At 36.0% G+C, this 27,669-nt stretch overlaps 3 protein-coding genes across 4 annotated transcripts; 1 reads left to right on the top strand and 2 right to left on the bottom strand.

The window, feature by feature from the left end:
* Positions 1-6,337, top strand: LOC132298872 (cytochrome b5-like). Its single transcript, XM_059795209.1, has 4 exons — positions 1-147; positions 250-350; positions 5,651-5,717; positions 5,854-6,337. Exons 2-4 carry the CDS (start codon positions 264-266, stop codon positions 6,102-6,104), a joined length of 405 nt encoding a protein of 134 aa, XP_059651192.1. The 5' UTR covers positions 1-147; positions 250-263; the 3' UTR covers positions 6,105-6,337.
* Positions 6,338-8,645: 2,308 nt separating this feature from the next.
* On the bottom strand, positions 8,646-19,321 carry LOC132298871 (CDPK-related kinase 3-like). Of its 2 annotated transcripts, XM_059795207.1 has the most exons (12): positions 19,263-19,321; positions 18,191-19,147; positions 13,471-13,601; positions 12,692-12,733; positions 12,476-12,584; positions 12,231-12,309; positions 11,353-11,649; positions 10,812-10,921; positions 10,018-10,125; positions 9,756-9,818; positions 9,160-9,327; positions 8,646-9,069 (listed from the first exon to the last, which is right to left on the bottom strand). In XM_059795207.1, exons 2-12 carry the CDS (start codon positions 18,740-18,742, stop codon positions 8,935-8,937), a joined length of 1,794 nt encoding a protein of 597 aa, XP_059651190.1. In that variant the 5' UTR covers positions 18,743-19,147; positions 19,263-19,321; the 3' UTR covers positions 8,646-8,934. The 2 variants fall into 2 exon arrangements, with proteins under 2 accessions (XP_059651190.1, XP_059651189.1); XM_059795206.1 differs by lacking the exon at positions 19,263-19,321 and having other exon boundaries at positions 18,191-19,185.
* A 5,810-nt stretch (positions 19,322-25,131) lies between these two features.
* Positions 25,132-27,598, bottom strand: LOC132300911 (uncharacterized). The gene is made up of 3 exons (XM_059798218.1): positions 26,578-27,598; positions 25,847-25,977; positions 25,132-25,284 (listed from the first exon to the last, which is right to left on the bottom strand). Exons 1-3 carry the CDS (start codon positions 27,596-27,598, stop codon positions 25,132-25,134), a joined length of 1,305 nt encoding a protein of 434 aa, XP_059654201.1.
* Between the last annotated feature and the right edge of the window lie 71 nt (positions 27,599-27,669).

Below are 27,669 nucleotides of genomic sequence, written 5' to 3'. Positions count from 1 at the left end.
GCCTTCCAAGTGTAAAATTGTATAAGAAAAGGGACTATACTGATTGAGGTTTGACTGTCGGAAACAAATCTCACACAAACTCAATACTGGCGCTCGCTGCTTCACGCTCCGTCCATTGACCCCATTCTCCTTCCCTTTCTCTCTCTTGTATGCATCGATCTTCGCTTAGATTTTCACGTTCTTACATAATTTGTATCGAATCTACCATTTAATTTTACTGTCTTCTCTCTTTCTCCTTAATTTGAGCAGTTGTACTGGAAGAAATGGCTTCAGATCACAAAGTTCACTCCTTTGATGAGGTCGCAAAGCACAATAACAAAGGGGATTGCTGGCTTATAATCTCTGGCAAGGTTAGTCTTTCTTTTCTTTTTTTCTTTTTTTGTCAATTTTACTGGCATTACTTTAGATTATATTAGTTTAGCGGCACTATTTTTATAAACGTGTTGTGAAATAGTGGAACTATAGCTTGAGTTTTTTATAAAACAAAATCTGTATTAGATATTTGATTCCTTCTCGTCTAAAACCTTTTATGTAATATGTACATTCCTAAAATTAGTTTTATTTCAGAATAGATTAGTTTGAAAACGCTAATTTCTTGATAAGATTTTGTTGATGAATATGCCAATCACTTCCAAATAAAGAATCAAATATATTATTCATGTTCATAGGAGTACAAACTACAAACGGATTTCATTAAAGCAATATTTGACGACAACAATATAAATATATGTATTGAAAACATGTAACTAAAATTTGAGCAGCCCCGAAGCCATCATAGCAACGATGGTGTGGTCATTTGGATGGATTAAAGGGTTTGCAATCAAATTCTTAACTAAATCGTCATCTTCAAGCCAATCATATCAAGCATGAGGCGAAATAACCATATCTAATTCTTGCTTCTTCCTCATTCGACCAATCTATCATGGTGTTGGATAAGACACCACATGGCACTAAAGCGGGGGACAAGACTAACAAAAGGATGACGAGGTTGTTAAGCAACGGGTAAGGGTTGCAATTCGTGCTTCTATGTTGTGTTATGACATGAGTTTTCTGTTATATAGATTGACATGAAGGCCACAAAATTATTGTTCAACACGATTATTAAAAAGATACAACTCGCATAACATGTTTAATAAATGAATTAAGACCAAACACAACACAAAATGATTTTTCAATACACATTTAATTAGAACTCCATATTAGGGTCATTTTAAAGACAAACACAATAATTCTTACACATTTAGTTAAATGGTTTAATCATGTTATAGATGGGTTAGCTGGTCAAATATGAACATAACACGTTTAATTAATGTGTCAATTCAGGTCAACTTGATTAGGACACAAACATGAGAAAGCAAAACCCCATTTATCCCATACCGTGTTCAAGCTGTGCTAATGTGTTGTGTCAAGTATTGTTACCCCTAGTTACTGGTTTAGGTAAGGTGTTTGAATTTGGTGGCTTGGTGGTACAATAAGACCGACCCTATTATATAAAACATTTAACACCTACTTTGTATATATGCAATAGCCTTTTTTTCTTCATCCGTTGTACTATATGTTATACTCTCTCTCATGGATTCTCAAAGAAAACCAATTATGGATCTATTCATAAATTCATAGTCAACACCATCGCCTTTAGATTCACTCTCTCACCCTCTCTCCAGTCTACCAATACACTCATGCACACAAGCCATCATTGTCCACCGGACCACCACCATATTTAGACCCATAGACCCTACCACCGGAGAAATTATTAGATGGTCCTGGTCTATTTAACACTTGGTGGACCAGTTAAATACAAACTCTCGAATTGAGAAAATAGCCTCACAAGAGTGTATTAATAAATTACTAAGTTTCATGACCAGATGGTCTTCATTGAATTAGTCCACCAAGTTTTAAATAGACCAGGACTATCTAATAATTTCTCCGACCTCCGGGTATGCATCTAAACCGATTTAGGGTTTTCGAACTGGAATTCATATACACTACCCATCTATTAATATATAGTTGAAATTTATTTTAAATATTATATAGGTATTACATATTTTATATGAGAATAGTTGGGTTGACGATAGCAAAGTTGACGCAAAGCCGATTTGAGATCAAGAGAAATATCTTGCACACTAGAGAAAGGGCTTCGAAGTGAGTGGTTACTCAGCGTATTGAATATCAATTCCCAACCCTAGTTTGGCAAATTTGCACTATTTTTGAACTTTTGAATAAAAATCGAACAAGGAAATAGGACAAAATTTAATTGAGAAATGACTAATTGAGGGAAATAGGAACATGCTTTATGGAGATAGGGTTTAGGGGAGAAGGAGGAGGAAAGGATATGGGCAACTAGAAATAATCTATTAAAGAGAGAGCTTGGAAAGGCAGAGAGGGGGGCTATGGTGGTGGTGGATATTAGGGATATTAACATCCTCCAACTAGCTCCATGGCTAGTTGTTGTTGAGAATTAAATCCCTCCTTCATTCAACATAGTGGAAGCATCGTCACATCATCAAACAAGCATATATGGAGATAACTATCATAGACATCAAAGCACAACACAATAGTTCACCCAACTCTAGGGCTACGTTCATAGAGAGAGATTTCACTATTATGTATCAAGGAAGTGAATTTGCAACCACAGATGTCAAGCCCCCACACTCAACAGGCACATTGGACCGGTCCAATTATCTTCAATCTACAGCAACGTTGGACCGGTCCAATTATTCCAGATGCCTAACTTTAGAAAGAAATTGAGACAAAACTATAACAATCTCCACATTGGCTCAAATTCCATCTTTACACAATCCTCTATAGCTCCACCTCGACTGAACATCTCGACCTCAAACTAAAACTCTTCTTCCTTCCTTCTATTGCTTAATAATTGCTCATTTGCGTTACCCGGACTCGCCGGTGCCCGGCTGGAGTGTTCACTTCGACACGATACGGGATATAAGTCGGACCCTTCATCTTTCTACCGGACGCGGCTGACAACGAAAACACACAAAAATATGGGCAGGTTGATGCTTGTGAAGGATTAGGAATTTTTTTTTCATTTTTTATTTGTTAAATCGACAACCATTCACTGCATTTGGAATCTTTCTAGTTCAGAAATGGCGGTCAGGTTCGAGATCAGGGTTTTGAAGGTTGAAGACTTTTCTGTTTGTGTATAGGCATTGTCTTTGCGCAGTTTTATGTGCCTAAGTTGAGCGCGGTTTCACGCGATTACTTGATCATTAACCATAATTTTAATACCCTGCCTTAGATGACGCCACATCTCTATTTAAATATGAAGAGATGGAGACATTTGGCTATAAACAAAAGTGAAAAGTCTCTGTTGTAAACCATTACCTACAGCTGTGTGGTATAATGTTTTACAATTGTTACTTTACTTTTACTACTCGTAATAAATATCGTGTATCTGTGTGTATGCACATATATTATTGAGCCTTGTTTGTTCTCCCTCTCTAATTATGCTTTGACTTTGCAAATGAGGCAAACAACCGCAGTAATAAAATAAAATTTCCTATAAAAAAGTACAGCTTATATATTTATGTTTTTATTTTATTAGAAAATGATGTCTCATACATTAAAAAATAAAATCCTATAATATTTATTCTTTTAAAGTGTCCAAGTACCCATAGCTAAATATTGGGACACTTTTTAGCTGAGTCCCTGTATCCTATAAATTGATAGATTGATGAATTCGACCCTTAGACACGTACTCGTGTCTGGCACCCGAACTCAAGTCCGAGAACATAGTTGCTCACGCATGGCAACCCACCAATATACTTCCCCATTGGTGCATGATCACTCAGTCACGGTAACCCACCAATAATACTTCCACTCATCTACATCAACTGCTTTTTTGACTCAAACCAACAAACCTCTCTACCCTCTTCATACACTCCCCTTCACACTCCACTCGCTCTTTATCGGACTTAGAGCAAACCTCTACATCCACTCACAACATACTCGTCCCATCTTGAGAACTAGCACCCACTCTTTGGTTTGTCCCAAATACTTGTACCTCATGGGCTCGTGTCTTCACACCATCTATCTCGTGACATCATCAACTCTTATTAAATCTCCAAAACAACTCACGATCAACCTCAACCACTGACTATAACCAACCATCGACTCTAATACCAGTTTGTTAGGGATATTAACTCTCTCGAACCAGATCTATGGCCAGTTGAGAATTAAATCCCTCATTTATTCAACACAGCGGAAGCATCATCATCACACCAACATATATGGAGATAACAATCATACAATCAACGCACAATACAATATATTTCATGGTTCACCCAACTGTAGGGCTACGTTTATGGAGAAAGAGATTTCACTATTATGTATCAAGGAAGAGAATATACAACCAAAGATGTCAAAATCCCACACACTCTTCCATTCACACTTTTCTTCTCAGTCCACATCCCCGGGAATTACATATACTCTCCCATCTCCTTATAACATTCACCCTTTCAATCCCTTACATCTTTCCCCTCTCTCTCAATCCCATCTCTATTTACAGAGTTTTCAAACCCAATTCCTTGTTGGGCAAGAATTCCACAACTTGCCTACCAAAGAGTTACCATATCAATTTCGAACTCTAAAAATAACAGTCTAATAAGTCACAACTTCCTTCCCAAATCTTTAGCCTTGTTCCACAATTCTTCAGGCTTCCAAAACAGAATAAGAAATTGTCTCCCGCACATTGGACGAGTCCAATTCCACCAGAACCTTGATCTTCAATCTACAACCACGTTGGAGTGGTGCGCATAAGTTGGACCGGTCCAATTCTTCCATAACCCGAACTTTAGACGGCATTTGGGACACAGTGTGTGTGTGTGTGTGTGTGTGTGTGTGAGAGAGAGAGAGAGAGAGAGAGGAAGGGCTATGGTGGAGTTGGCGGCGGTGGAGAGAGAGAGTGAACAAAGAGAGTTTAAGAGGGGTAAATTGGTTATTTCGTAATGTGTTGCTTACATCAGGGATAAGGTATTAAATTGATACAATAAAAGCATTTGGTATTTCCTAAAATCCTTAATGGACGTTTGGACTGTTAATTCCTAATTCTTATAGGGATGTCTGATTGATTTTCAAGAAACTTTAAACCCAGGATGATTTTTCCTAAACCTGACTGGAGGTCAGGGTAATTTATCAAAGAATTATGGATTATGTGGCAACTCATATTCAGATTTCAGAGGCAAATCAGGCAGAATTTTTTTGGCATACTTGATGTTCTCATTTTAGAATAGAAGTTTTGGACAAAATCACTTTCAAAAGAGATTACTAGTATCATTAGCTCGGAATCAAGATGTGGCGCTTTGGCCACCTGATGTATTGTTTCCATGGTCATTTGTTAGATTCTGACTTGCATAATTGTATCACAATTATCAGCATACATTGTAAGAATAAATGTTAGTTTGTAGAGACAAGTGAGAACAAAGATGGGAACACCTGTAAGCTAGTGGGATATGGAATGTGATGCTAGAAATTTTGTTAAGAAACATAGGTGAAATCCTTTCTTCTAATGCTAGGTAGAACTTGAAAAGTAGATCAGAATGAAAGCCTTTTCACTAGGCAACTCTGGTGGTACATTGTTTTCCCTATTAATGCATCACTTTATTTATGCGTATATCTTAAACCTCTGTATTAGGTCTATGATGTGACAACATTTTTGGATGATCATCCTGGTGGTGACGAGGTCTTGCTAACATCAACTGGTAAGATTGTGATATCTGAGTTTACCATTAATTAATAGCATTCGCTACATATGATATTACTGCCTCACCACCTCATGAAATCGGGAATGCAGCCACTGATATTAGACATTGACTAAATCTGTGTAAAATTTTGCAGAGAAAGATGCAACGGATGACTTTGAAGATGTGGGCCACAGTGATGATGCAAGACAGATGATGAACAAATACTACATTGGCGAGGTTGACAGCTCCACTCTTCCAGTAAAAGGCCAGAATATACCACCTTTAAGGGAACCCTTGGCATCCGACACAAGTTCTGGAGCTTTGTCCAAGATATTACAATTCTTGGTACCTCTATTGATCTTGGGTTTAGCATTTGCTCTGCGGCAATATACTAAAAAAGATTAGGTATATATATGTGGATTTGTGCATTGAGCCAAGGGACTACCGTATTAAAAAACCCATCCTTGTGTTGCTTAGTATTTACTTGAGGTGTGGTAAAATAATTGGAAATTGGTACTGTGTGTTACTATTAGAATTTGTTCTGTTATTATTGCTTATTGTTATGAACTTGTAATTGAGCATCCTTCTGTATGGATTCTCAAACTTACTACTCTATGATGTTGTTTTTGTGAGTTGTACGCAGCGGATTTATATCTCACAGTTTTTGGTAGTGGTAGTGGGGGGAGGGCAGAAGTCAAATTCAGTGCCATGACATTAGTCACTTGCAAGTTGAGGCGGAGTGATTTTGATTCTTCTGGCATTCGAACTTTGAACCTCCATTGCCAGAAAGACGACAAATATATATATAAATGTTCTATGCTTTGAAACAAGTTTCGTTGAATTTAGTGGTTCTCCATTTTTAAGATGATGAAATAAGAGTAAGTGGCAACGAAAGCGCCATACTACCACTACCGTTAACTAAATCTGGATTTGCCTCCATTGGTTGCCCAATTAGAGCCATCTACAAACTCATTGGGTTCGATGACCAGTCACTACCACTACCACTACCACTACCACTACCACCCATTGCTGCTTGCTTCCCATTGCTGCTTCTGCTTCTGCTTGTGTCCTCCTAATTGCCTCTCTGATAGGAACGTTGTCCACGTAATAAACTATCTGATTCTCGGTCCACAGAAATCATGGGATGGATCAAACCACAGCGCGTATCTCTCTTCTCTCCCAGTGTGAGTGCTTCCATTGCCATAAAAATTGGTCTGCAACGACCAGTGTTGGCCTCTGATGTGACCCAAGAACTCAAAATCGATCTTGTCGTGATTGCCCGGAAATCTTTGATTGTTGGCAGTATAAAAGGTAACCACCACACCTGCTGTGTACGTAGTCCAGTTGGGGCAGTTTAATGGCAGCACTGAAGAAGCCATGCGTATGAGGCTCCTTAGAATGGAAGCCAGAACTGGAACTTTGGTCCATGGAGATGCTCACCCATTTACCACCACCACCACTATCGCCAGAGCCAGAGGGTATCATCACTATGTTTTGCTCTCCATACAGTGGGAAGAAAACTAATCGAATGACATGCTCGATACTGCATCTCTCACTCTCATATCAGTCCACCCACAACCAAAACAAACACACAGCACCAAACCAACACAAACCCTACATAACAACCCCAATCCCCCCTCTTCATCATCTTTAATTTCTAATCAATTACTAGTTTCTTTTGCATTTCTCATAAACACACACACACACACATATATGTAGTTTGTCCATCACTGTGAAATGCTTCCTTCCTTCGTATCAGTTAATCTTGACCAAGTCCATAAAGGGAGATTTCCAAATATTATTGATAGCTAGGCGTTCCTTATTCAACTGTCATTTAATTATATCGCTGTATACAACTTTCTTTCCAAATTCCATCCAGCGGATCGTGATAGCGACACTAAAGATTGTATAATTGAGTATTAACTACTCTTTTCCTTTTTAAAATTTAATATTCATTGCTATTATTATTATTATTATGTCAAATCTATGAAACTTAATCGTCAAACAGGATTTGAATTCTATGAATACAAAGTAATTTTAAATCACCTTATATAGCTCCACCTAAATTAAAGTGACAACTATGGATGTTATATATTCAACTAAATTGAATTCCATGCCGTCAATAAAACTTAATCCAACAGAGAGGCTGTCTATATATCTTGATCCAATAGATCGGGGCGTTTTTGTTTGGTACAATTTTTAAAAGTAACTTTTAATAATTTTTTTAGTGTACCAATAAAATTAATAATTAAATGCAGTAAGTTGACCTTTCGCAGATGTATTTTCTACCATCGTTGCTCATAAAAGTAAAATTTACAATATATATATATATATTTATACTCTGATTTAACTCAAATGAAAATGTACAATGAATATCTCTATATATTAAATAATATAGTATATCTTGTAAATGTCTTTTTATGTCAGATATCTGCTATAACACTTCCACTAAAGGGTAAAAAACCACGCTTGCTGAATACCACACGATAAGCTTTGATAGAATACAAGAAGAACGAACGATACAAAAAGATCCTTAACGTTGGGGGATGAGCTTCGACTACAAGAATTCAATATCGAACCCAACAACCCAACATGCAGGAATGTGCAGGGCCTACAACAGCCCAACAACAGTACAACTCAAATTCAAAGAATATTAGACGTAACAACGTAAGCTTAGTTATAAAATTACAATCGGAGCCCAAATCATTCAGACCCAACAACAACAGCTGTAGAGCCCAAGTCATTGCAAATTAATTTCCAACTAACTATATATCATTGCATTTTGATATAACAGTCATGGAACCAAGTCAACAACTGCAAAAACCATATCTAAAGAAGAGAGGAAAAGGTTAAAAAACAAGTTTTAAGACTCGTTATCCCTTTTCATCGTCAATAATCAATCATTTTGGATGTTTAGATTAAACAAACACAGTTTGAAAAGCTGGATGAAATTAAAATTTTTGAATACTTTCTATATATAATTTTGGACCATGAGCTCAACCCAAAACAGATTTACAATCTGCAAAGAGTATAAGCATGGAGAAAAAAAAAAATTAATTAATTTTAAATATGCCTAATCCCAACTGACTCAACTGCTACTTTTCATTTGTACACATTTTTTTTCCCCACTCTGATGGAAAAAAGAAAAAAACGAAATCCTTAAAGTCCTTTAAATGTCATGAATTTTTAAACCGAATGGTCATGCACCATTTCATCAATCGATAAAAAGAACCTACTATTGTCTTGTATGTGAGCTGCGAATGGTCACGCCATGCAAAAATTTGGTATACCCAAGTAAACTGAGCTTTCCATCAGAGCTTCGGATCCAATCTTTGAGTATTGAATGAGCTGTTGGGCCCACGTTCAGTTCCTGAATTGATGGAGTACAACATTAACAGAAAGAAATAAAACAGAACTCCAAAAATGATGTGTTTGAACTTTAAAGTCAGTTAGTAAATACCCGAGCCAATTCCTCCACTGAGATCACTCTGTTACCCTCCTGTTCAAAAAGCTCAAATGCTGTAGATGCAATCTGCTCCCATCTTTCAAGAGCCTCCAGTTGATATGTGCTGATTGCAGCTGCACAGAACTCTTCAAAGTCCATCTTCCGATAGGACAGTGGCGCCATCTACAATAAAAGACAAGCACCAGAGTCGGGAAAAGCAATGTTAATTTTAAACTTGAAAAAAGAAGAAGAAAATAATTCAGCGTAATATTCGGGATTCACAAGACAAAAAGCACTAATAGAAATGGAATATGATAAAAAGTCTATAGATTATTTGATTGCTGCAGATAACCCTGGACATGTTCCAACTAATACGAAGTACCTACCTGAAGTTGTAGTTAAGTAACAGGTATTAATTTAGCTTAAAGATTGTTTATCATTAAACAAACATATTACCAAGCAAGAAAATCAAGCAAAAATGGTTATTTCGCAAGGAACTACACATTTTATAAGCATTTAAACATGTAAAAATATCATAAACACTAGAATAAATATCAGATACAATGATCATATACTTTTTCATTGAGCAATAATGATCCCAAAGTCCTCACCACATTGAGAATATCAGGAATCCTTGACTCCTTCATTGCATCAGTTGCATTTCGCACAAGAGCCTGCAAATTTGTTTTCAGTTCTCGTTTGACCATAACTTTGACTTTATAGGAAGGAATGAGGATGAGAAAACTGGCTAACACAGAACATAATTTCTATTATCACATGACCATGTCATCTCCATAATTAGAACAATCATTCCCTGAAATCATTATCAACTTCAATTTAAGGATCAAATAGAAAGAAAGGGAAGTAAATAACCATTTTGAAATTATCAAGCGAGACACGTCCATCTTTGTTAGGTTCCAAAAGCATAAACTGAGCTCTAAGATAAACCAACTCATCCTCTGTTAAAGCTTTTGAGAGAGCCTGCATTCGAAGAACAAACAACAATAACAAAAATTATAACCAAAACCAGAATCTTTCAATCAGTCATAATAATAGCATGAAATAATTTTACGGGTATGACTATTTTCAAGCCATCTAATTGAGGCATTCAACATATAAAGCGATCCACAAACTCAGCAAGACAGATAAGCTGAGTCTGTTTTCAAGCAGCTGTTCTCCAGCTTCATGGTCAAAGGATGATGGGTGGAGAGTAGATGGTCAGAATATTCCACTGGATGGGTGTAAGCCCATTTCTAATTCGTTTTCAAAATAAGGAAGGCTTTCATTCAAGGCAGTTGATGGATGAAGATAAATGGGACTCGATTGAATGTATCAATATAAATATCCTTTCTATCAACTGAAGTTTCGCCGTAAAAATGAAATGGCAATAACTCATCTAAGTATCATGACTTGTACTTACCATTCAAAATAAACAGAGACTCCAGTAATACTAATGCTTTAACTGATAAACTCAACGTGACAAGGATGATACACAGAATGCAAAAAAATCAATAACCATGGCTAAAGTGATACAAAGTATAATTACAATTCCCTTACAAAAGGAAAGTAAAATGTATATTTATGATATAATACTCAGTTAATGCTTCCAGTGAAAATTTAATCAGGAAAAAGATGATGGTGCAATTGTTGAAGACAACAAGTGGTACCTTTAATGCTGCACGTTTGAAAGGAGTAGCATGAAGGTATGACTTTACTAACTTATAAACCAATATATCTAAAGGGATAGGTTGGTTTTCACTCCGCAGCCATGGGTGCACTGCAATCACAAAAAGGGAATCACAAATTAATTAAATAAGAAACATTAATTATCATTATTAATGCCTAAAAAACGAATTCTGCGCTTTAAGTATACAAGGGAAAGCAGTGTACCAGTATCATTTTCGATTTTTCAACAGTATTAAATGTTTTTTTTTTTTTTGCTGGGGGGTGTTTAAGTAATGGCATTTAAACCAAGGGAAAAAAGAAACAACCAAATAACTCTACCAAAAAGTCCCAGGGGAAAAGGAGTATTCTCGCAATCTATTGTGATAAAACGTTAATGGTCCATGCCAATAGCTTCACCAAATTTGAGTGAAACATTTCATATAGAAAACTATTCAAGAAAAAACTGAATTGCACCTAAGGTCTAACAGTTGGCCAGATATCCAGGTTATATTCAGACAACTACTACTAGAGCTTGTGACTTACTCAGAGCTTGAGCAGCAGTCATCCTTTTCCTGTAATCCTTGTTCAAAAGCCTTTTAACGAAGTCCTTTGCTTCTAATGACACAGAAGGCCAAGGTAAATCATCAAAGTTCGGGTCAGCTCTTAGAACCGCACGAAAAATACCAGATTCTGTTCTTGCCCAGAATGGTCTACTTCCACATAACAAAATATAGGTGATAACACCTATGCTCCAAATATCTGCTTCCAGACTGTAACATCTATGGAGGACTTCTGGTGCCACATAGTATGCACTTCCAACAATATCATTAAGTCTTTCATCTGCATAAACATGCATTTGAAAGATAAAATACAAATGAGATAACAAACTAAGGATGCTCAACTCTGATCCATGGACTTGTGAGTTACTACTGTTTTTTGCTGCATGAGCCCAACGGAAATAGGACCATTTCATGTTAAAAACAACTCTATCCATTTGACAGAAGTCTGGGTGAGCACTGCTCATTAAAATAAATCAATTTAAAAAGGAAACATAAAACATGAGAATGTCAGAAATATAATATTAAGTTTGTTAATTTGATTCGACGGGCGAGCAGGGGAAAAGGAAGGGGGGATGTATTGAGAATTAAGCTTAAAGTAAGCTAATAAGTAAACAAGCTAATGCATATGATTAACTAGTAAGCAAACAAACTCAATTTTATTAGAGCTGTGATATTAAGGCATCGTGCATATATATAGCATGCTAGCACCATAAACCAAAATCTAAAGAAAAGACGAAAAGTAAAATAATGCCACCGAGCTTTTAGAGCATGTGACGGAGTATTTTGCATTGACAGAGATAGGGATGAACTGACCCTGGTATGAATATCTAATGAACAAACCCAGTAGGATATGACTATTACCTGGTCTGATAAAGTCCGAAAGACCAAAATCAATAAGTTTCATATCAGCATCTTCATTTCTAGAGGTGAAAAGGAAATTCTGTAATGAAAGCAATTGGATAGAGGAATTAACAATGAAGAAAACAAAGGATGAGGGAATATTTATAGAATAGAAAAGGGAAAACAATTTTTATTAGGAAATTCAAAAAGATAATTTGTTCTAATAAAGCCAAAGAACTAAGACATCAAGTTCAAGAAGCAATAACCTCAGGCTTTAAGTCACGGTGCACAACTCCTTGAAGATGACAAAATGCAACCACACTTAAAATTTGCACAACAATAAGTTTAGCATCATCTTCTGTGTATCTTCCACCTCTGCAGCAAAGCAAAAGCATGTAACAAATTTCAAACTTTAAACTATATATATATATATATATATGCAAGTATGATATTTCAGAAGAAATTTTAGTTTTACGGCTTACCTTGACAATATTCTGTCAAGTAGTTCTCCACCTTCACACAATCTGATCAGAAAACAGAAAAAGAGCTTCATCATAACAAAAATCAAGAAAGAAATGTGACTTGATATGGTGCTACGAGGAGAAGCTTAAATGTTTTACAAATAACCCAAATCTAAATTAAAAGCTTACAGATGCATTTACAAATCAGACCACAGGAACTGAAACTACATTCTTTGTCACAAGGAAGGTTTGAAGTTTGTCAGTATATGCCTCTTATTACATGGACTCTGCTGCTCCTTCCAAGTTACTAGTGTCAGCATGACACTGCTGGAGTATGGATATGGGAAGTCTCAGGTACATAAACCAAAATTGTATATGCTGATCCTCTACATATCATATAATGATATAAGAAGAAAAATCTAAAATTTGATAGGAGACAACATTTCGGACTTTTCACATAGAGAGAGAGAGAGAGATGGGACTTTTCACATACTTCATGATAGTATACGGCATATAATATTTTAAATTATGCTCATGTCTACGCATCCATACCCAACTTTTGGAAACATCTCGAGCCGAATCCCTGGATCATGAGATTTGTAGTTCAAAGAGGTAAAACAATTAGACACACCCCCACCTAGCAGAAGTAACCCAGTCCATGTAACTTAGGTATACACATTGAACTTAGGAATACACATTACAAACAAAGAACGAGAAAATAAATTTTGTTTGCAATGCTGAACCACATTTTTTGTAACCTCATTTGATACAAAGTTGAATAGAGACAAGGAAAGACGTACTCCATGACTATGTAAACGTTATTGGTATCCTCACAAGCATCGTAAAATTTGACCAGATGCTTATGCCCTGATAAAGCCTTCAATATTTTCACTTCTCTACGAACGTCTTCGATTGATATCGCGGTTGTCATCTGCAAAGCAAAGCCACTTGTTGAGATAGAGATACTGTCCATAACAGAATATAACATAAAGCAGACATCAAGATTATAATGCACAGAAGTTAACAATAAACTTGAACATTTGACAGAATTCTACTTGTGTAGATATTCAGTAGTAATGCACTTTCTCCCTCTTTCTAGTTCAAAATTTAACTCTACGAAAGAGCATGAAGTTCAATACTATCTAGGAAAGTTCTATTGACATTTATTTTCTAAAAAATATGGGACCACAACAACTTAACCATGTTATGACTGAAACAACGCCAAATGCCAAATAGGAAAAACAAAAAAGCCTTGCCAAATTGCTGTTATATCATACTTAAAAGTGTAAACTGAAGGTTTCTTCACCATTGTCCTGTTTACGCTCATCAGAATATATATATATATATATATATAAGTAGACTTCATATAACAAGGTAAACATTACCTACCAAAAAAAACAACGCTAATGTTTTAACTGCATTTTATGGATCGCTGAGAAACAACTTATGGATGCTTGATTTAGTTATTTAATACTTGCTGCTGCTGTTGTCATTGCTGTTGTACTAATTAATAGACTTCATAAAGTACAACTTGTAGTGATACAAGGGAATCTCTAGTACTTTCTTAACTTGGCCAATAACAAAAATTCTCTGCCTAATAGATGTTGCATTCAATGAGTGGAGAAAGAATGAAGACCAAGATCTATGAGTGCAACTATTGGAAAAGAAATGACAGCATTGACTGAAAACGCAAAAGAATGGACACTTCCAAAAAGGTGTTACGCCCCGTTTCAGGCACATATCAAGTGCTCATGTCAGGCACGTATCAGACACAGACACTTCTGGACAAATATATGGAACATCTTGTATATGTCCGTAATTTAAAAATAAAATTCTTATTTTTCGACACTTTGACAGCATTTCTTAATCATGCACTAACTACACTAATCAATCTTGAACATTAGATAAAACTTTCTTTAGCATCGAAGAAAGTGTAGTTATAAGAAAAACTTAATTAAATGTTTATATAATCTATAAAAAGTTTGGAAAATTAAAGATATAGGAATATTTTATTAAAAGAAAGGATATGAAAGTAGTAGATATTTTACTAAATTATGTATTTCATAAAATTGTACACGTATATATTTACATATGCACATAAATACACACATATAGATATATTTCGTGTCTTGTTTTGCCTTGTGCAATAGGTGTAATTGTATATGATGTATACGTTAAATTTCATGCTACATTCATAAAATATTTATAATCGTATATAATATAATTTTAATATAAAACAAACTTTCACTTTCCACTCTCTTACAAGACTGCTACCGTTGGAAATTCCTTGTTATTTTATTGTCATGTCCCCGTCGCTTCCATGTCCCCTTTTTTTTTTAAAGAATTATATGTTCAATATTTCATGTCATGCTGTATCTGTGCTCCATGCCCGTATAATTTAGGTTTCTTAACGTTCGCAATACTTTTGCACCGCATAATGATTTAGCTCTGTCATCTCAGATTAGGGCGGCCTTAAGTTCCAATAACTTAGTTAATCCATTTCCATTCTTCATCTAAAACCATGTCCTAAATAATTGTAGGCCAATGTGATTGCATCACAGCCGCAAACCATATTCTGATCTACCTTCCTTTCCTTCCAATTTTTCATTGCACGAAAATATAAGATCTAATTTTCAACCTTTAAAGATATGAAAAACTTAACACTAAAATTTACGTTACTTAATAAACGTGCAAGGCACGAAAAAGCCATAGCATCAGCTAATTCTCTTGGCTGAAAGTGCTAATTCTCTTGCATCAAAATATCTATTTGACACCCCTTTCTCTTTATACATCCATGAATATTCTCTAGCTATCTCTAAGGAACCGGTCATATGCTTTTCAAGTCAAAATGCCACTGAACCTCATCCTTGTTCTCTCTAAACCTTTCCACCAGCACATGACAAACTGCTTCATCAATTTTTTGGTATGACTTATAAGTTTGACACCACAATAACTGGTGCAACTATAATGCGACATTTGTCGTCTACAAATACTGGAGTGGCTTTCCTCCATTTGTTAATAATTTGTATAGAAACAATTATAATGTTACACAAGTGTCAGTAGTATTCAATATTATTTTATTAAACAAACAATAAAAACAAGTTAGTAGCAAATCAGTCTTCATCTTGCATACTTTATAAAATGAAACTATATAAAGCAATAATATTATAATATAAGCATGTATATCTCTAGATGCCACAAATTCACCAATAATTAAAATATCCATGGCAGTTACACAATGCCACTGATTTTTTATTTTTTTTTATTTTTTTTGACAAGTACAACGTGTCACTCATTTGGTACACAAGTGCTGCGAAATCAGTCAAAATTTTTATACTTTAGCAATTTGCTAAGTATAAACTATGAAATGAATAAAAGCTTTCCTGCCAAATTATACAAAGAACAATATTAAACAAAAAAGAAGCTGACATTTCAAAGTCAAGCATGAGGTGGCACAAATCTGGCAAGATCATATGATGCAAAAATAGCAATATATATATTTAAAAATATAACCTACAAAGCCATAACCAAGTGTTGGTCCAGCTAATACAGGATGCTGGAAGAGATGCCGGTATATAGATTTAACCCTCAACATTATTTGCAGAAAGGGTTTACTCTCATACTCAATCAAGCACTTAGTTTTAGTAGATGAGGTCTTACATTGCACCAAGAAATGACATTTGATGGAATGCTTCTTATACTTTCCTTACCTTTTCCACATTATATGAGTATTCTTGTAAGACATTATAGACAACATAAAAACTATATTACCCATATAATATAGAAAGACATAAGGGGAAAAAAAAACAAAAACCATTAAAAAATTGTCTACATACAAATAATTTTACCCCTATCATATAGAAAGATGGAAAGAAAAAAAAAATACAAAAATTAAAACAATGCCTAACATGCATACAACAGTCATTCTAACATTGGAATAGGGAATAGGTTCAACCGCAATAGCCAATTCGAAACATTTGCAATCTAATGAATGCAAGTGCGTAACGAGTGTTACGTGGCAGTATTGGCCATTAAAGTCGTGAATTTTTCTCAACCTGTATACCTCACCCCAAAACATAACAACGCATACTTTTAACCCCATAATCCAATAATATAGGTTTCTAACAATTTTTTGTGGACTTTTTGAATATTCAAAGGTGATTTAATATGATATCAACAATACTAAATAAATATAATTATTGTAAAGGGGAAAATAAAAATTAATAAAACATAAAATTTATATAAACTAATTAAAACTATAGGAAAAAAAAAAAAAAAACTAAATACGGGCTGATCTTAATACCCATGATGAATTTTGAGAATGATGCAATAAACTGAGTCTTGTTGCGCTGAATATATGCAACAAATGTTAATGACACATGCACTTTAACCATTTTTGTCGTTTTAATCAGTTCGACATTCAGGCAAGTCAAATACACTTTGACATGGTCGTTGGTACGTCGCAATCCAAATTTGTCCATATCTTCATGTCGGATAAATGATATTCTTATCCGACGCTTGTAACCATGCATGCATTGTGCAAAAGGGAATTTTTGTATACGTAAAATTAGAATTAACAGTATCTTTCCGCTTTCTTAAAATAAAGAAAGGGTTATGGAGAGGCAATTTTTTGAAGGAGAAGAAAGATAAAGAACTGAATGGACTATTTACGCCTACTTGAGGCACAAATCTTGATAAGATGCATATGGAATGACCTAAGAAGAACTCAAAGCCTGAAGACATGGTACACTCAGTAGAATTATGTTGAAAAATATTTAATTACGAAAAAGAAATTGGAGTGCTATGAATGAAGATGAAAGTTTCCTAGAAAATATAAATATAGAGTGTAATCTTCGAAGTTCGTTAATGCATTGTAATCTATATATACCAATAAGATGTCAACTATTTATTAGTTATAAGTTTTCTGATCTTTATTAAGGTTTAATTGAGAATATTTCAATTAAATGGATAACTTGTTTTTTATGTAATTTCTTATATGTTTGCAGATCAATTTCCCCCAGTCCTCTCATTAGTTTTAACACTGCCTTTACTATTAAACAAACTGAAAGAAATTGTCAACATTTAGAAATTTGGATATGGTGGATGAAATCTTTTAAATGAGTTAGATATCCAGTTCGTATATTCTCATTGAGGTTATTGTCTTTATATATATATATATATTATTTTCATTATTTCGTGTGGGAGTTAAAAACTATGTCTTCCCATAAACAACATTATGTGAATTCAAGCCGCTAACCCAAATCAGAGGAAAGCACAGCCAGTGAGACAACAAATTCAGCTCAAAATCTACAATGAAGCTGCAAAATCCACTTGATCAAACTGCAAATGGAGCAAGAATGAGTAGCATATGTAACATTGAGTCAATCAGTACCTTCGAGTGTTGAAAATCAGGATATTTCCAAAGACTAAAAGGCTTTTGAATATATATATATATATATATATATATATATTTGGGTGGGGTGTGGGGATGGGAGGGGGAAGGTAAAGGAAAAAACGAACCTTGGATTTGGAGATGATCTTCACAGCAACAGGTTGATCTCTGAGGTCTCCCTTTCTGCCCTTGGCATAGCACGTATGACCAAAATGCCCCCGGCCTACCTCCTTCCCCAATTCATACTTGGCACCGAAATTCTTATTGTAACCGAAGTTCTTATCAAGGGAATGATCAGACTCTGTAGCACCGTCCTCGGGAATTGGGCCCTCCCGGGGCTTCGCCTGGCCAAACCGCCTAGCCAAAGAAGCCTTGATGTGCTTGGCCGGCGAAGGAGGTGGGAACGGGCGCTTGAAGAATTTTCGCGGCGTGGATCTGGCCGGAGACGGAGACACTCCGACCGGAAGCGGACTAGCAGCGCCATGAGGGTAGGGACTGGGCCATGGACTGGTTGCCGAAGATCGAGCTGGTGTGTTTTTGACTGACCTAACAGAGCCGTTGTTAGCCGAGGAGCGTGCTGGGGTGGACGGTGGTCGATCGGCAGCGGCACTGGCGGCGGTGGTGATAGTGGTTCCGTCGTTATCGCCAGTGGGAATGGTCTTACCGTAGCACTGGCCCATGGCCTCTCCCGCAGTGATCGCGACCTGGTCAAAATTCAGAGTCGAAGCATCTGAAGGTCGAAACCAATCCCCAAACAGATCTGAAGATCAACTAAAGTTTGGGTGAGATAGGTGAAAAAATATATAAAATAAAATATAAAAAATAAAATAAAAATAATTTGAGGAGAGAGACAGAAGAGATCTACGGCGAGAAAACGATAAAAGAAGAGAATGAAAAGAATCGAGTCAGATAGATAGACTGTAGAAGAGAGATGTTATGTATATAGTATATATATATACTATTATAGTATGTAGTCCAAAAAAAGGAAGAATACAAGAGGAAAATCTGAAGATGTTGAAATTGCAGAATCCCTATGTAGAAAGCGCGGGACTTTCCTTTGGCTGGAGATAGTTACGATGCATCTGCTGCAATCACATTTTCATTTTCAGATCAACAAAACACCCTAAAAATTTTACCTTCTTATTAAGCTAAGCTAGTATTTAGTTTAATTTAAAAGCAGCTTAAATTACTTTATCTTACAGAAATAGAAGAGTGACTCTACTACTCGGTTGCTTCTTGCTATCAACTGTTAAACCATCCCCACGCGATGATGCGCCATTCCTTACCTAGGGCGTTTACGGTACTTTAAAGATGGTTATTAATCCTAAAATAAATCCCACTGTTACTGTTACCGGCCGAGAGACTCAGAGCTGACCAAACCGGAAACAGGCTGTGTCTGTTCCAGTTACTAGGGACAGTTCAAAGATAGAACTTTATAATCCTGTGTCTGTGTGTCTCACTTTCTTAGCCTTCAAATGTTATCTCAGTAATTGCTGATTTATGATGAATGGCATAGATGATGCCACTTCTAGTGCTAGCCTTTTTGTCAATGGTTAAATATATTATACATATATGTGTATATGTTTTTTTTTTTTTTTTTTTTTTTTTTTTTTTTCGTTTTTCCTAATAGCATTGCTAGAGTAATTTAAAGCCCTTAATCTATTGTTTGGACTGCAATGCTAGTGCGAATTTCTTCTACTCAAGTGGTTGAAATGGGTAGAAAAACAGGACTGTTCCGTTGCCACATCCTATTGGCATAAATTGGGTCTATCCATTCGGTTGGTATGGCACTTCCATAATTAAAGTGATTCTTGAATATATAAATATATATATATAATGGTTTTGTAATCACGATAAAACAAGGTAAATTATACTAATGTTATTACTATTATTAAGAGGCCTTCTTTTTCTTTTTCTTTTTCTTTTTTTTTTTTTTTCTCTTTAAGATTAATTTCATAAAACTTCCACGAGTAATTTTAATCATAAACTTCTAACTTATTTCAAAAAATCATTTACACATTAAAAAATGATCACATTACTCTAATATCCATACCCGACCCATTAACCCGGCTATGAAATAACAAATTTGACCTTACTATTTAATGTTAAATTTAAAATTAAAAATTACAAAAATACCCTTATCTTCTTCATCACCCCCCTCACTAAGGCTATGTTTGGTACAGTGGGAATGAAGAGAAAGAATAACATTAGTTATAAGGGAAAAGGAAGTGAAGGATAATTTTAATCCTCAATCGTTATAAGGCTTTCTTTTTTTTTTTTTTCTTTAGGATTAATTCCATAAAACTTCCACGACTAATTTTAATCATAAACTTCTAACTTATTTCAAAAAATCCTTTACACATTAAAAAATGATCACATTACTCTAATATCCATACCCGACCCATTAACCCGGTTATGAAATAACAAATTTGACCTTACTATTTAATGTTAAATTTAAAATTATTTTTTAAAAAATTACAAAAATACCCTTATTTCTTCATCACCCCTCTCACTAAAACTATGTTTGGTACGATGGGAATGAAGAGAAAGAATAACATTAATTATAAGGGAAAGGGAAGGGAATGATAATTTTAACCCTCAATCGTATTTGATTGATTAATGAAGGAAAAGAAAGGAAATGAAACTATTTATATAAATTTATTATTATACCCTTTTATATATTAAAAAAATAAATTGATAAAAATATATATATTTTTAGGGCAAATCATTTCAGCCTCCGCCTCCATCTCTATTCTCGTTCTCAACTCTGCACTTGCCCTCTGTCTCTCTTTGTGCAACTACAAACTACAAAATCTACATGTCAAATTGTTCAAAAAATCAAAACTCATATTGGCATATCATTTCAGATTGTTCAAAAAATCAAAACCCGTATCTTTCAGTTTCCATCGCCCGCTGTTCCAGTTCCCATCGCCCGCTGTTCCAGTTCGGGTTCACCATTCGCAAGCTTCAGCCGCTGTCTCTCAACTCTCCAAGCTTGCCCCCCCTCTCGCTGTAACTGCTAACTTGTATGTGTGGGTTTTGTTTTAAATTTTTTTTTTCTAAATCAACTAATCAAGGTCTGTAATTCTTATTTTGCAAACTAAATCCTAAAATCAAGTGTAATATTAATTTTGTGTAAATGTAAATTTGGTATCAGAACGAATTCATCAACCCTAGCCTTCCCTTTCCTTCCATTTCCTCCCATTTTTGGGAGGTTAAGAAAATTACTAATCATGACTTGAGTTATCTTTCCAAAACCATCCATCACTAGGGATGGCAACGGGGGCGGGTTTGGGCGGGTGTACCCTCCCCCGCTCCCGCAACCGTTTAAAAACCCCGCCCCTTTTCCCATCCAAAACAGCAAAAACGGGAGAACTTTCCACCCTATCCCCGTAACCGTTTAACATTTTTACCCCCGCGAGTACCCGCCCCGCCCCGTTTAAGACTATAATTTAATTATTGTTGAAATGGATTTACTCTTTTTTTTTCCCCCTCATCTTCAATTCTTCACCATTGCAACTTTCTTTTAATAAAATTCATTTGTTACTTTAATATTGCTATATAGGGTACTTAATATATAGTGGAAAATATATATACTAATTAAATAAGGTTACTTAAGTAATTTGCCTATCTAAATGGAGTGGGGCGGGGCGACCTCCCCCTACCCCCGTACCAAACCCGCGTGGGTTTTTATTGCATCAAACCATCCCTGCCCAAATAAGCAAAACGGTCCCCCAAAACTGCCAAAAACGAAGCGGGATGAAGTAGGTAACCGCAGGGAGCGGGTCAAATTGCCATCCCTATCCATCACCTTCCCTTTCCTTCATACATTTATGTCAAACACAATTTTTTAATCACCTTCCCTTTCCTCCTCCCTTTTCCATTACACCAAACTGACCCTAAGGCTTCGTTTGAATACACAGGAGATAAAAAAAAAAGGAAGGGATTATAAGAGAAAAGAAAAGAAAACAAAAGAAAGGAAATGATAGCTCTAATTTATATTCATGTTTGGATAGATAGAAGAGAAAAAAAAGGAATTGGCAATATTGTTGTTTGGATAACACAAAGGTGAGAAAATAAAGGAATTGGCAATAATGAAATTACCATATTACCCTTAGAGAAAAAACAAGAGTTGGGTGAGAGAAAATCATACACTACTATATATGTGTATATATATTTATAGAAAGAGAGAGTCATAAACAGAGAAAGATAAATCCACACAATAGGAATTTTTTCTCTGTTTTGATCTCATCTTCATCGAGCTATAGCTTTCTATGTAGCTCAATTTGGTATTAAATTAGACCTGTTTTTGACTTTCTGGCCAAAGTTGACTCAAGATAAGAATGAGTTTCATTGTAGTTTAGTTATTAATTTGGTTAAACAAAAGAAGTAAACAATGTCTTTGATGAGCAGAGAAATAGATTCAACTTCAAGGATTTTTTTTATCTCAAAAATTGACTCTTTTTGTTTTGTTTTGGATGCGTCTGTGATGGGATGCTCTTCATTGACAGGTATTTTTTTCCCCTTCTTCTGGCTCATTGATTGTTCAATTTGATGACATGGGTGTCTTAAATTTCTTAAATTTTGTTATTTTTTAGTGAATTTTGGAAATGGGTTTTGGTTTTGGTGGTCACCCGAAGCCTCCTCAAAAACCCTAACCCCCATCTCTTCTCTCCCTTCTGTTTAACCCCATCACCACCGCAAGCCACACCTTCTCTCTTTCTCTGTATTTTCTGGCGCCATATCAGGTCGCCGCACCTTTAGCAACTCCAGCGAGCTCTTGGCCTCATCGGCCGAGCCTCTTTCTCCATCGCGGGTCTCGTTCTCCATCTCGGTCTCTCTCTTCTTAAGTCATTTTACGGCCAAGGAGAACTCGCCACTGCAAGCGCTGACGATCTCTGTAACTTCCGACGATCTCTGCAACTTCCAGCGACTTCGTGGGAGGGATACTTTAGGAATTGGCTCCCTTTCTCTCCAAATCCCTCCAAATCTTGTCAATTTTAGAGGGATTCCAAATGAGGGATTTGGAGGGATAACTATCCCTCGAAATCCTTCCAAATCATTTCTTTCCCTTTCAAATCATCCCATCCAAACACAACACTCCTTATTCTTTCTTTTCTTTTCTTTCCAAATCCCCCCAAATCTTCCCATCCAAATGAAGCCTAAAATTCTCACCCCTTTTTCTCTCTCTCTCAAACAGACTCATCACCAAACCAAGTGATGGTTCTGTAAACATCCACGTCTTCTAACAAAGTAAACATATACGTGTACCATCAATATATATATATATATATATATATATATATATGAAGTAGAAGAGGGACTGATCGGCAAAGGAGATGGAGAGTTTGAGAGAGATGAGGCGGGTGTGGCGCCGTGATAGCGGAGCTTGCCATTGGGGGTAACGGGAGAGGGTTCTGCCGCCGTACATAACTACATAGGAATCTGATGGTGGAGATGGAGAAGGGTTTGATGGTATTGAGCGAAGCTTGCTGTTGGTCCATATTAATTGATTTGGGTTTGGTGTTGCGATTGGTGAGAAATTAGTGTTAAGTCTTTGAAGATCATTGGTGCGAGCATGACGTCCAGGGCCACTGTGTAGGGGCCATGAATGGCGGCGACGCCGATTACAGGGCAGTTGTCGTCAATAAGTTCAAGAAATTAATTTCCTTGCTCGATTGGACCAGAACCGGTCACGCTTGTTTTCGAAGAGATCCTATTTCTCCTCCTTCTCCTTAATAACAACATAAAGCCCTAGAATCTGAGCCGTTCGTTCAAACGACAGTCAATAATCACACGGTGGAGGATAACACATAGTTCAATTTCTAGGGTTTATTGTCCCACTCTGATTCAGTGCTTGCCACCTCTACCTCATAACTATTCCCAGTTGGTCAAAAATGAATATATCGAGAGATAGGAGACCGCAATTAATTTTGTGGTGGCGTCGTCACGAGCATCGGCGGCGAATTCATTCATGTCCTTGTTTACTGACAACACCAATGTCCTACAACCGGTGAATGCTACTGCTAAGTGTGGCAGCTCTTCCGGACGATGCCATTGTTCTAAGAAAAGGTAGGACAACCCACCACTAACTCCTCCTCTATTTTATCACGTTATTAGAGAGTTTCAGAGAGAGAGTTTCAAAGAGAGAGGGGTCAAGAAGAAGAAGGTAGTTTTGTAATTTTAGAAAAATTATTTTTAGTTCTTAATTTAACATTAAATAATAGTAAGGTCAAATTTATCATTTCACAGCCTGATTAACGGGTTGGGTATGGATATTGGGGTAATGTGATCACTTTTTAAAGTAGAAGGAGTTTTTTTGAAATAAGTTGAGGGTTTGTGATCAAAATTTAAAAGTAGTGAAATTAATGTTTTTTTTTTTTTTTTTTTTTTTTTTTTTTTTTTTTTTTTTTTTTTTTCAATAACTTCAGTTTTTTAATCCAAATAATGCCTAAGAAATGGTGACTTTCTTGCCCATCAATATTTTATTCATATTATATGAAAAAAAATCATAACAACAATATTAGAGCATCTGGGGCGGTACTGTGAAAAGTAGAGAGAGAGAGGAAGGCATGCATGTTATCTGTGGTACTCCATTGTTGGGCCCCGCATGATATTCTCTATCACCTTCTTTGCATATAGAGATCCGTTTGGAGTACCGCTACTAATTTTGTAGCTTTCTTTATTCGCTTTTTCGTGTGTTGAATTGTACAGTAAGGGCTAGTCTTAAAACAGTAATAAAACGACTTCCTTTGTTCGCCTTTTTTTTTTTTTTTTGTTGAAACAGTAATAAACGGCTAGTGTTAAACAGTATTAAACGGCTATATTATTTAGCCTATAAATACTAATTCTTATTTTCAATAATTTTCATCTTCAATAATTCTCTCTCTCAATATTTTTTTTTTCACATTCATCTTTATGGATTCTCAACCTCCATTTTATCGCCCCCATCTCAACCAATCTCATAATTCCGAATTACCACCGCAATCCAATTATAATTTGGACTCTTCAATTTTTTTTCAATCCGAAAATCCATCTCAACCCTAATACTCTTATTTCTCATTCCAACCTACTCAGTACCCACCCGTACCACATCCCCAATTCCAACCTCATTACCAATTACAACCTTATCAATACCAACCATCTCAATCCCAATCATCTCAGTTCCAACCATCTCAATCCCAACCTTCTCAATCCCAACCATTTGAAACCCAACGTAATTCTAGGCGTTCGAAAACAAATTGGTCCATTGGAGAAGATGACGCATTATGCAAAGCATGGGTTGACATTGGGGAAGATCCAATAACGGGTTCGGATCAGAAGCAAATCACGTATTGGGGACGAGTCCGTGAAAATTTTATTCTGCAACTAGGGGGCACGACGTCTCGAAATGTACCAGCTTTGCAAAATCATTTCTCACACATTAAAACAAAAGTGGGAAAATTTTCTGGATATTACACATAGATCCAACATCATACTCCTAATGGCTTCAACGTTGAAGATGCAGTAAGTTTTTTACTTCATAAATTTTTTATTAATTTTTTTATTTTTTTATTGGCAATCTAACTAATTTCATTTATTTTTTATTTTTTATAGCTCATTGAAACAAGAAATTTATTTAAAGCGTCAGAAAATGAGTCATTTAAGTTGGACCACTGTTGGTGTATTTTAAAGAATTCGTTAAAATGGAATTCGACTTCCAACAGCAATGACAAAAGGAAAAACAAAAGAGGGGAGATCGATATGAATGAGCCTAGGGATTGGCCAGAAACTGTTCAACCTACTTCGTCAACAGTCCAAACCAATCCATCTACTCCGTCAACACCAGGTTCAGTAAACCTTGGCGACGATGATTCACCTGCAATTAGTGTTGAAAGTTCGCATGGCATTATACGACCTCTTGGACGAAAAACATCTAAGAAGGGTCGCAAAAAAAACAAATAGGAGGTACAACATAACTTATTTCTAGAACAATTTAAAGATTTTACCCATCAAAGTGAGTTGATGAATGCCTTGGCAGTTGAATCTCAAAAAATGAAATTGAAAGCTACATTCGATTTAGGTTTGGAGAAAGAACATACAAAAAGAATGGAGATTGAGGCACAAAAAGAAATGAAAAAGTTGGAATTTGAGCAAAAGCAACTTGATTTCGAAAGGGAAATGATGCTTAAAAATCCAAATGATGCTCCAACAGCAGCAACAAAAGCATGGATCATTGATCAACAAAATGAAATTTATGCACGTTTCAGTAAAAGGGGTAGTTTGTGGAGTTATGCAATGTAATTTTCTTTTTCTACCTATGGGAAGCTAATGTAATGTAATTTTCTTTTTCTATCTGTGGGAAGCTAATGTAATTTTTATTTATATATGTAATGGATATTTCTTTAAATTATAATTATTTTAAATTTCTTAACAAATCTAATCGAAACAAATAATTTTTAAAATATTGTTTATTCATCAGCAATATGAAAATTACATTTTATTCTACTACAACAAATTTAAACATCTTCATTACCAAATTGATTCCACAAATGTTCCATAAGATCTCTCCTAAGATCGGCATTGTCTGATCTATTGCGAATCCTACTTAGGCGAGAGGAAATGTGTGCCGCCAACATTGATGGGTTTCGAACGTAATATGGAAGGGAGATTGGGTCATCTGTTGGAGGTGTCCATTGCAAAATGTGTTCGCCCTCGTCTTCAATGATCATATTGTGTAATATGATGCACGTTCTCATTATCTTGTTTAGATCTTCTGTATTCCAATAAAGTACCAGTTGATGCGTTATAGCCCACCTCATCTGCAACACGCCGAACGCCCGTTCTACATCCTTCCTAACAGCTTCTTGTTTGTTAGCAAATAATTTTTCTTTGACTGTTGTTGGGTGCGGGATGGTCTGCATCAAAGTTGCCCACTTAGGATATATACCATTAGATAGGTAATACCCCATTGTACGCCGATGCCCATTCACCACGTAATTAATTGGAGGCATTGAACCATTGATCATACTTTTGAATACTGGGAAATGATCGAGAACATTCAAGTCATTGTATGAACCAGCCATACCAAAGAAAGCATGCCAGATCCACAGATTTTTCAATGCAACGGCCTCCAATATGAGGGTAGGTTTATGGCTTCTTCTCGTGTGCGTGCCATGCCATGCTGTGGGGCAGTTCTTCCATTCCCAATGCATACAATCTATAGAGCCAAGCATACTTGGAAAACTTCTCTCTTCCCTTTCTCGAAGTAGACATGCAATGTCATCTACATTTGGTGAGCGTAGGTACTGCTCCGCATACACAACAATTATAGCATCACAAAACCTCTTCAAGCTTTCGATCGCAATGCGCTCAGAAATCTTTATATACTTGTCATAAAGATCAGTTGAAATTCCATATGCGAGTATACGGATTGCAGCAGTCATCTTCTGTATAGGAGTGAACCCCATACGACCGAGGGCATCGGGTTTCTGGATGAACCATTCATCGTATGTTGTAACACTGTTCAAAATGCGAAGAAACAACTCTCGTCGCATCTGAAACCTTCTACGAAATATGTTTGGTGGTTAAATCAGATTTTCAGCAAAGTAATCTCGGAATAGCCGTT

Source organism: Cornus florida, unplaced genomic scaffold (assembly GCF_030987335.1).
Source record: "Cornus florida cultivar Cherokee Brave unplaced genomic scaffold, ASM3098733v1 CherokeeBrave_3.0.0_Hap2_Chr03, whole genome shotgun sequence".
NCBI classification, from domain to species: Eukaryota; Viridiplantae; Streptophyta; class Magnoliopsida; order Cornales; family Cornaceae; genus Cornus; species Cornus florida.
Note: the sequence above shows the minus strand (reverse complement) of the source record. Positions and strands in the feature narration are given on the sequence as shown.

Bases quoted from the DNA above. Each gene is read 5' to 3' on its own strand.
- LOC132298872 (XM_059795209.1), top strand. From the start codon at position 264: ATGGCTTCAGATCACAAAGTTCACTCCTTTGATGAGGTCGCAAAGCAC. The intron at 351-5,650 runs GTTAGTCTTTCT...CCTCTGTATTAG, and splicing joins GGCTTATAATCTCTGGCAAG to GTCTATGATGTGACAACATT. The intron at 5,718-5,853 runs GTAAGATTGTGA...AAAATTTTGCAG, and splicing joins GGTCTTGCTAACATCAACTG to AGAAAGATGCAACGGATGAC.
- LOC132298871 (XM_059795207.1), bottom strand. From the start codon at position 18,742: ATGGGCCAGTGCTACGGTAAGACCATTCCCACTGGCGATAACGACGGA. The intron at 13,602-18,190 runs GTTCGTTTTTTC...TTTGCTTTGCAG, and splicing joins AGATCATCTCCAAATCCAAG to ATGACAACCGCGATATCAAT. The intron at 9,070-9,159 runs GTATTTACTAAC...CCATCAATTCAG, and splicing joins CAGTGGAGGAATTGGCTCGG to GAACTGAACGTGGGCCCAAC.
- LOC132300911 (XM_059798218.1), bottom strand. From the start codon at position 27,598: ATGCGACGAGAGTTGTTTCTTCGCATTTTGAACAGTGTTACAACATAC. The intron at 25,978-26,577 runs GTAATGAAGATG...GACCCTTCTTAG, and splicing joins ACATTTGTGGAATCAATTTG to ATGTTTTTCGTCCAAGAGGT. The intron at 25,285-25,846 runs GTAGGTTGAACA...TCGAACGCCTAG, and splicing joins TGGTTTGGACTGTTGACGAA to AATTACGTTGGGTTTCAAAT.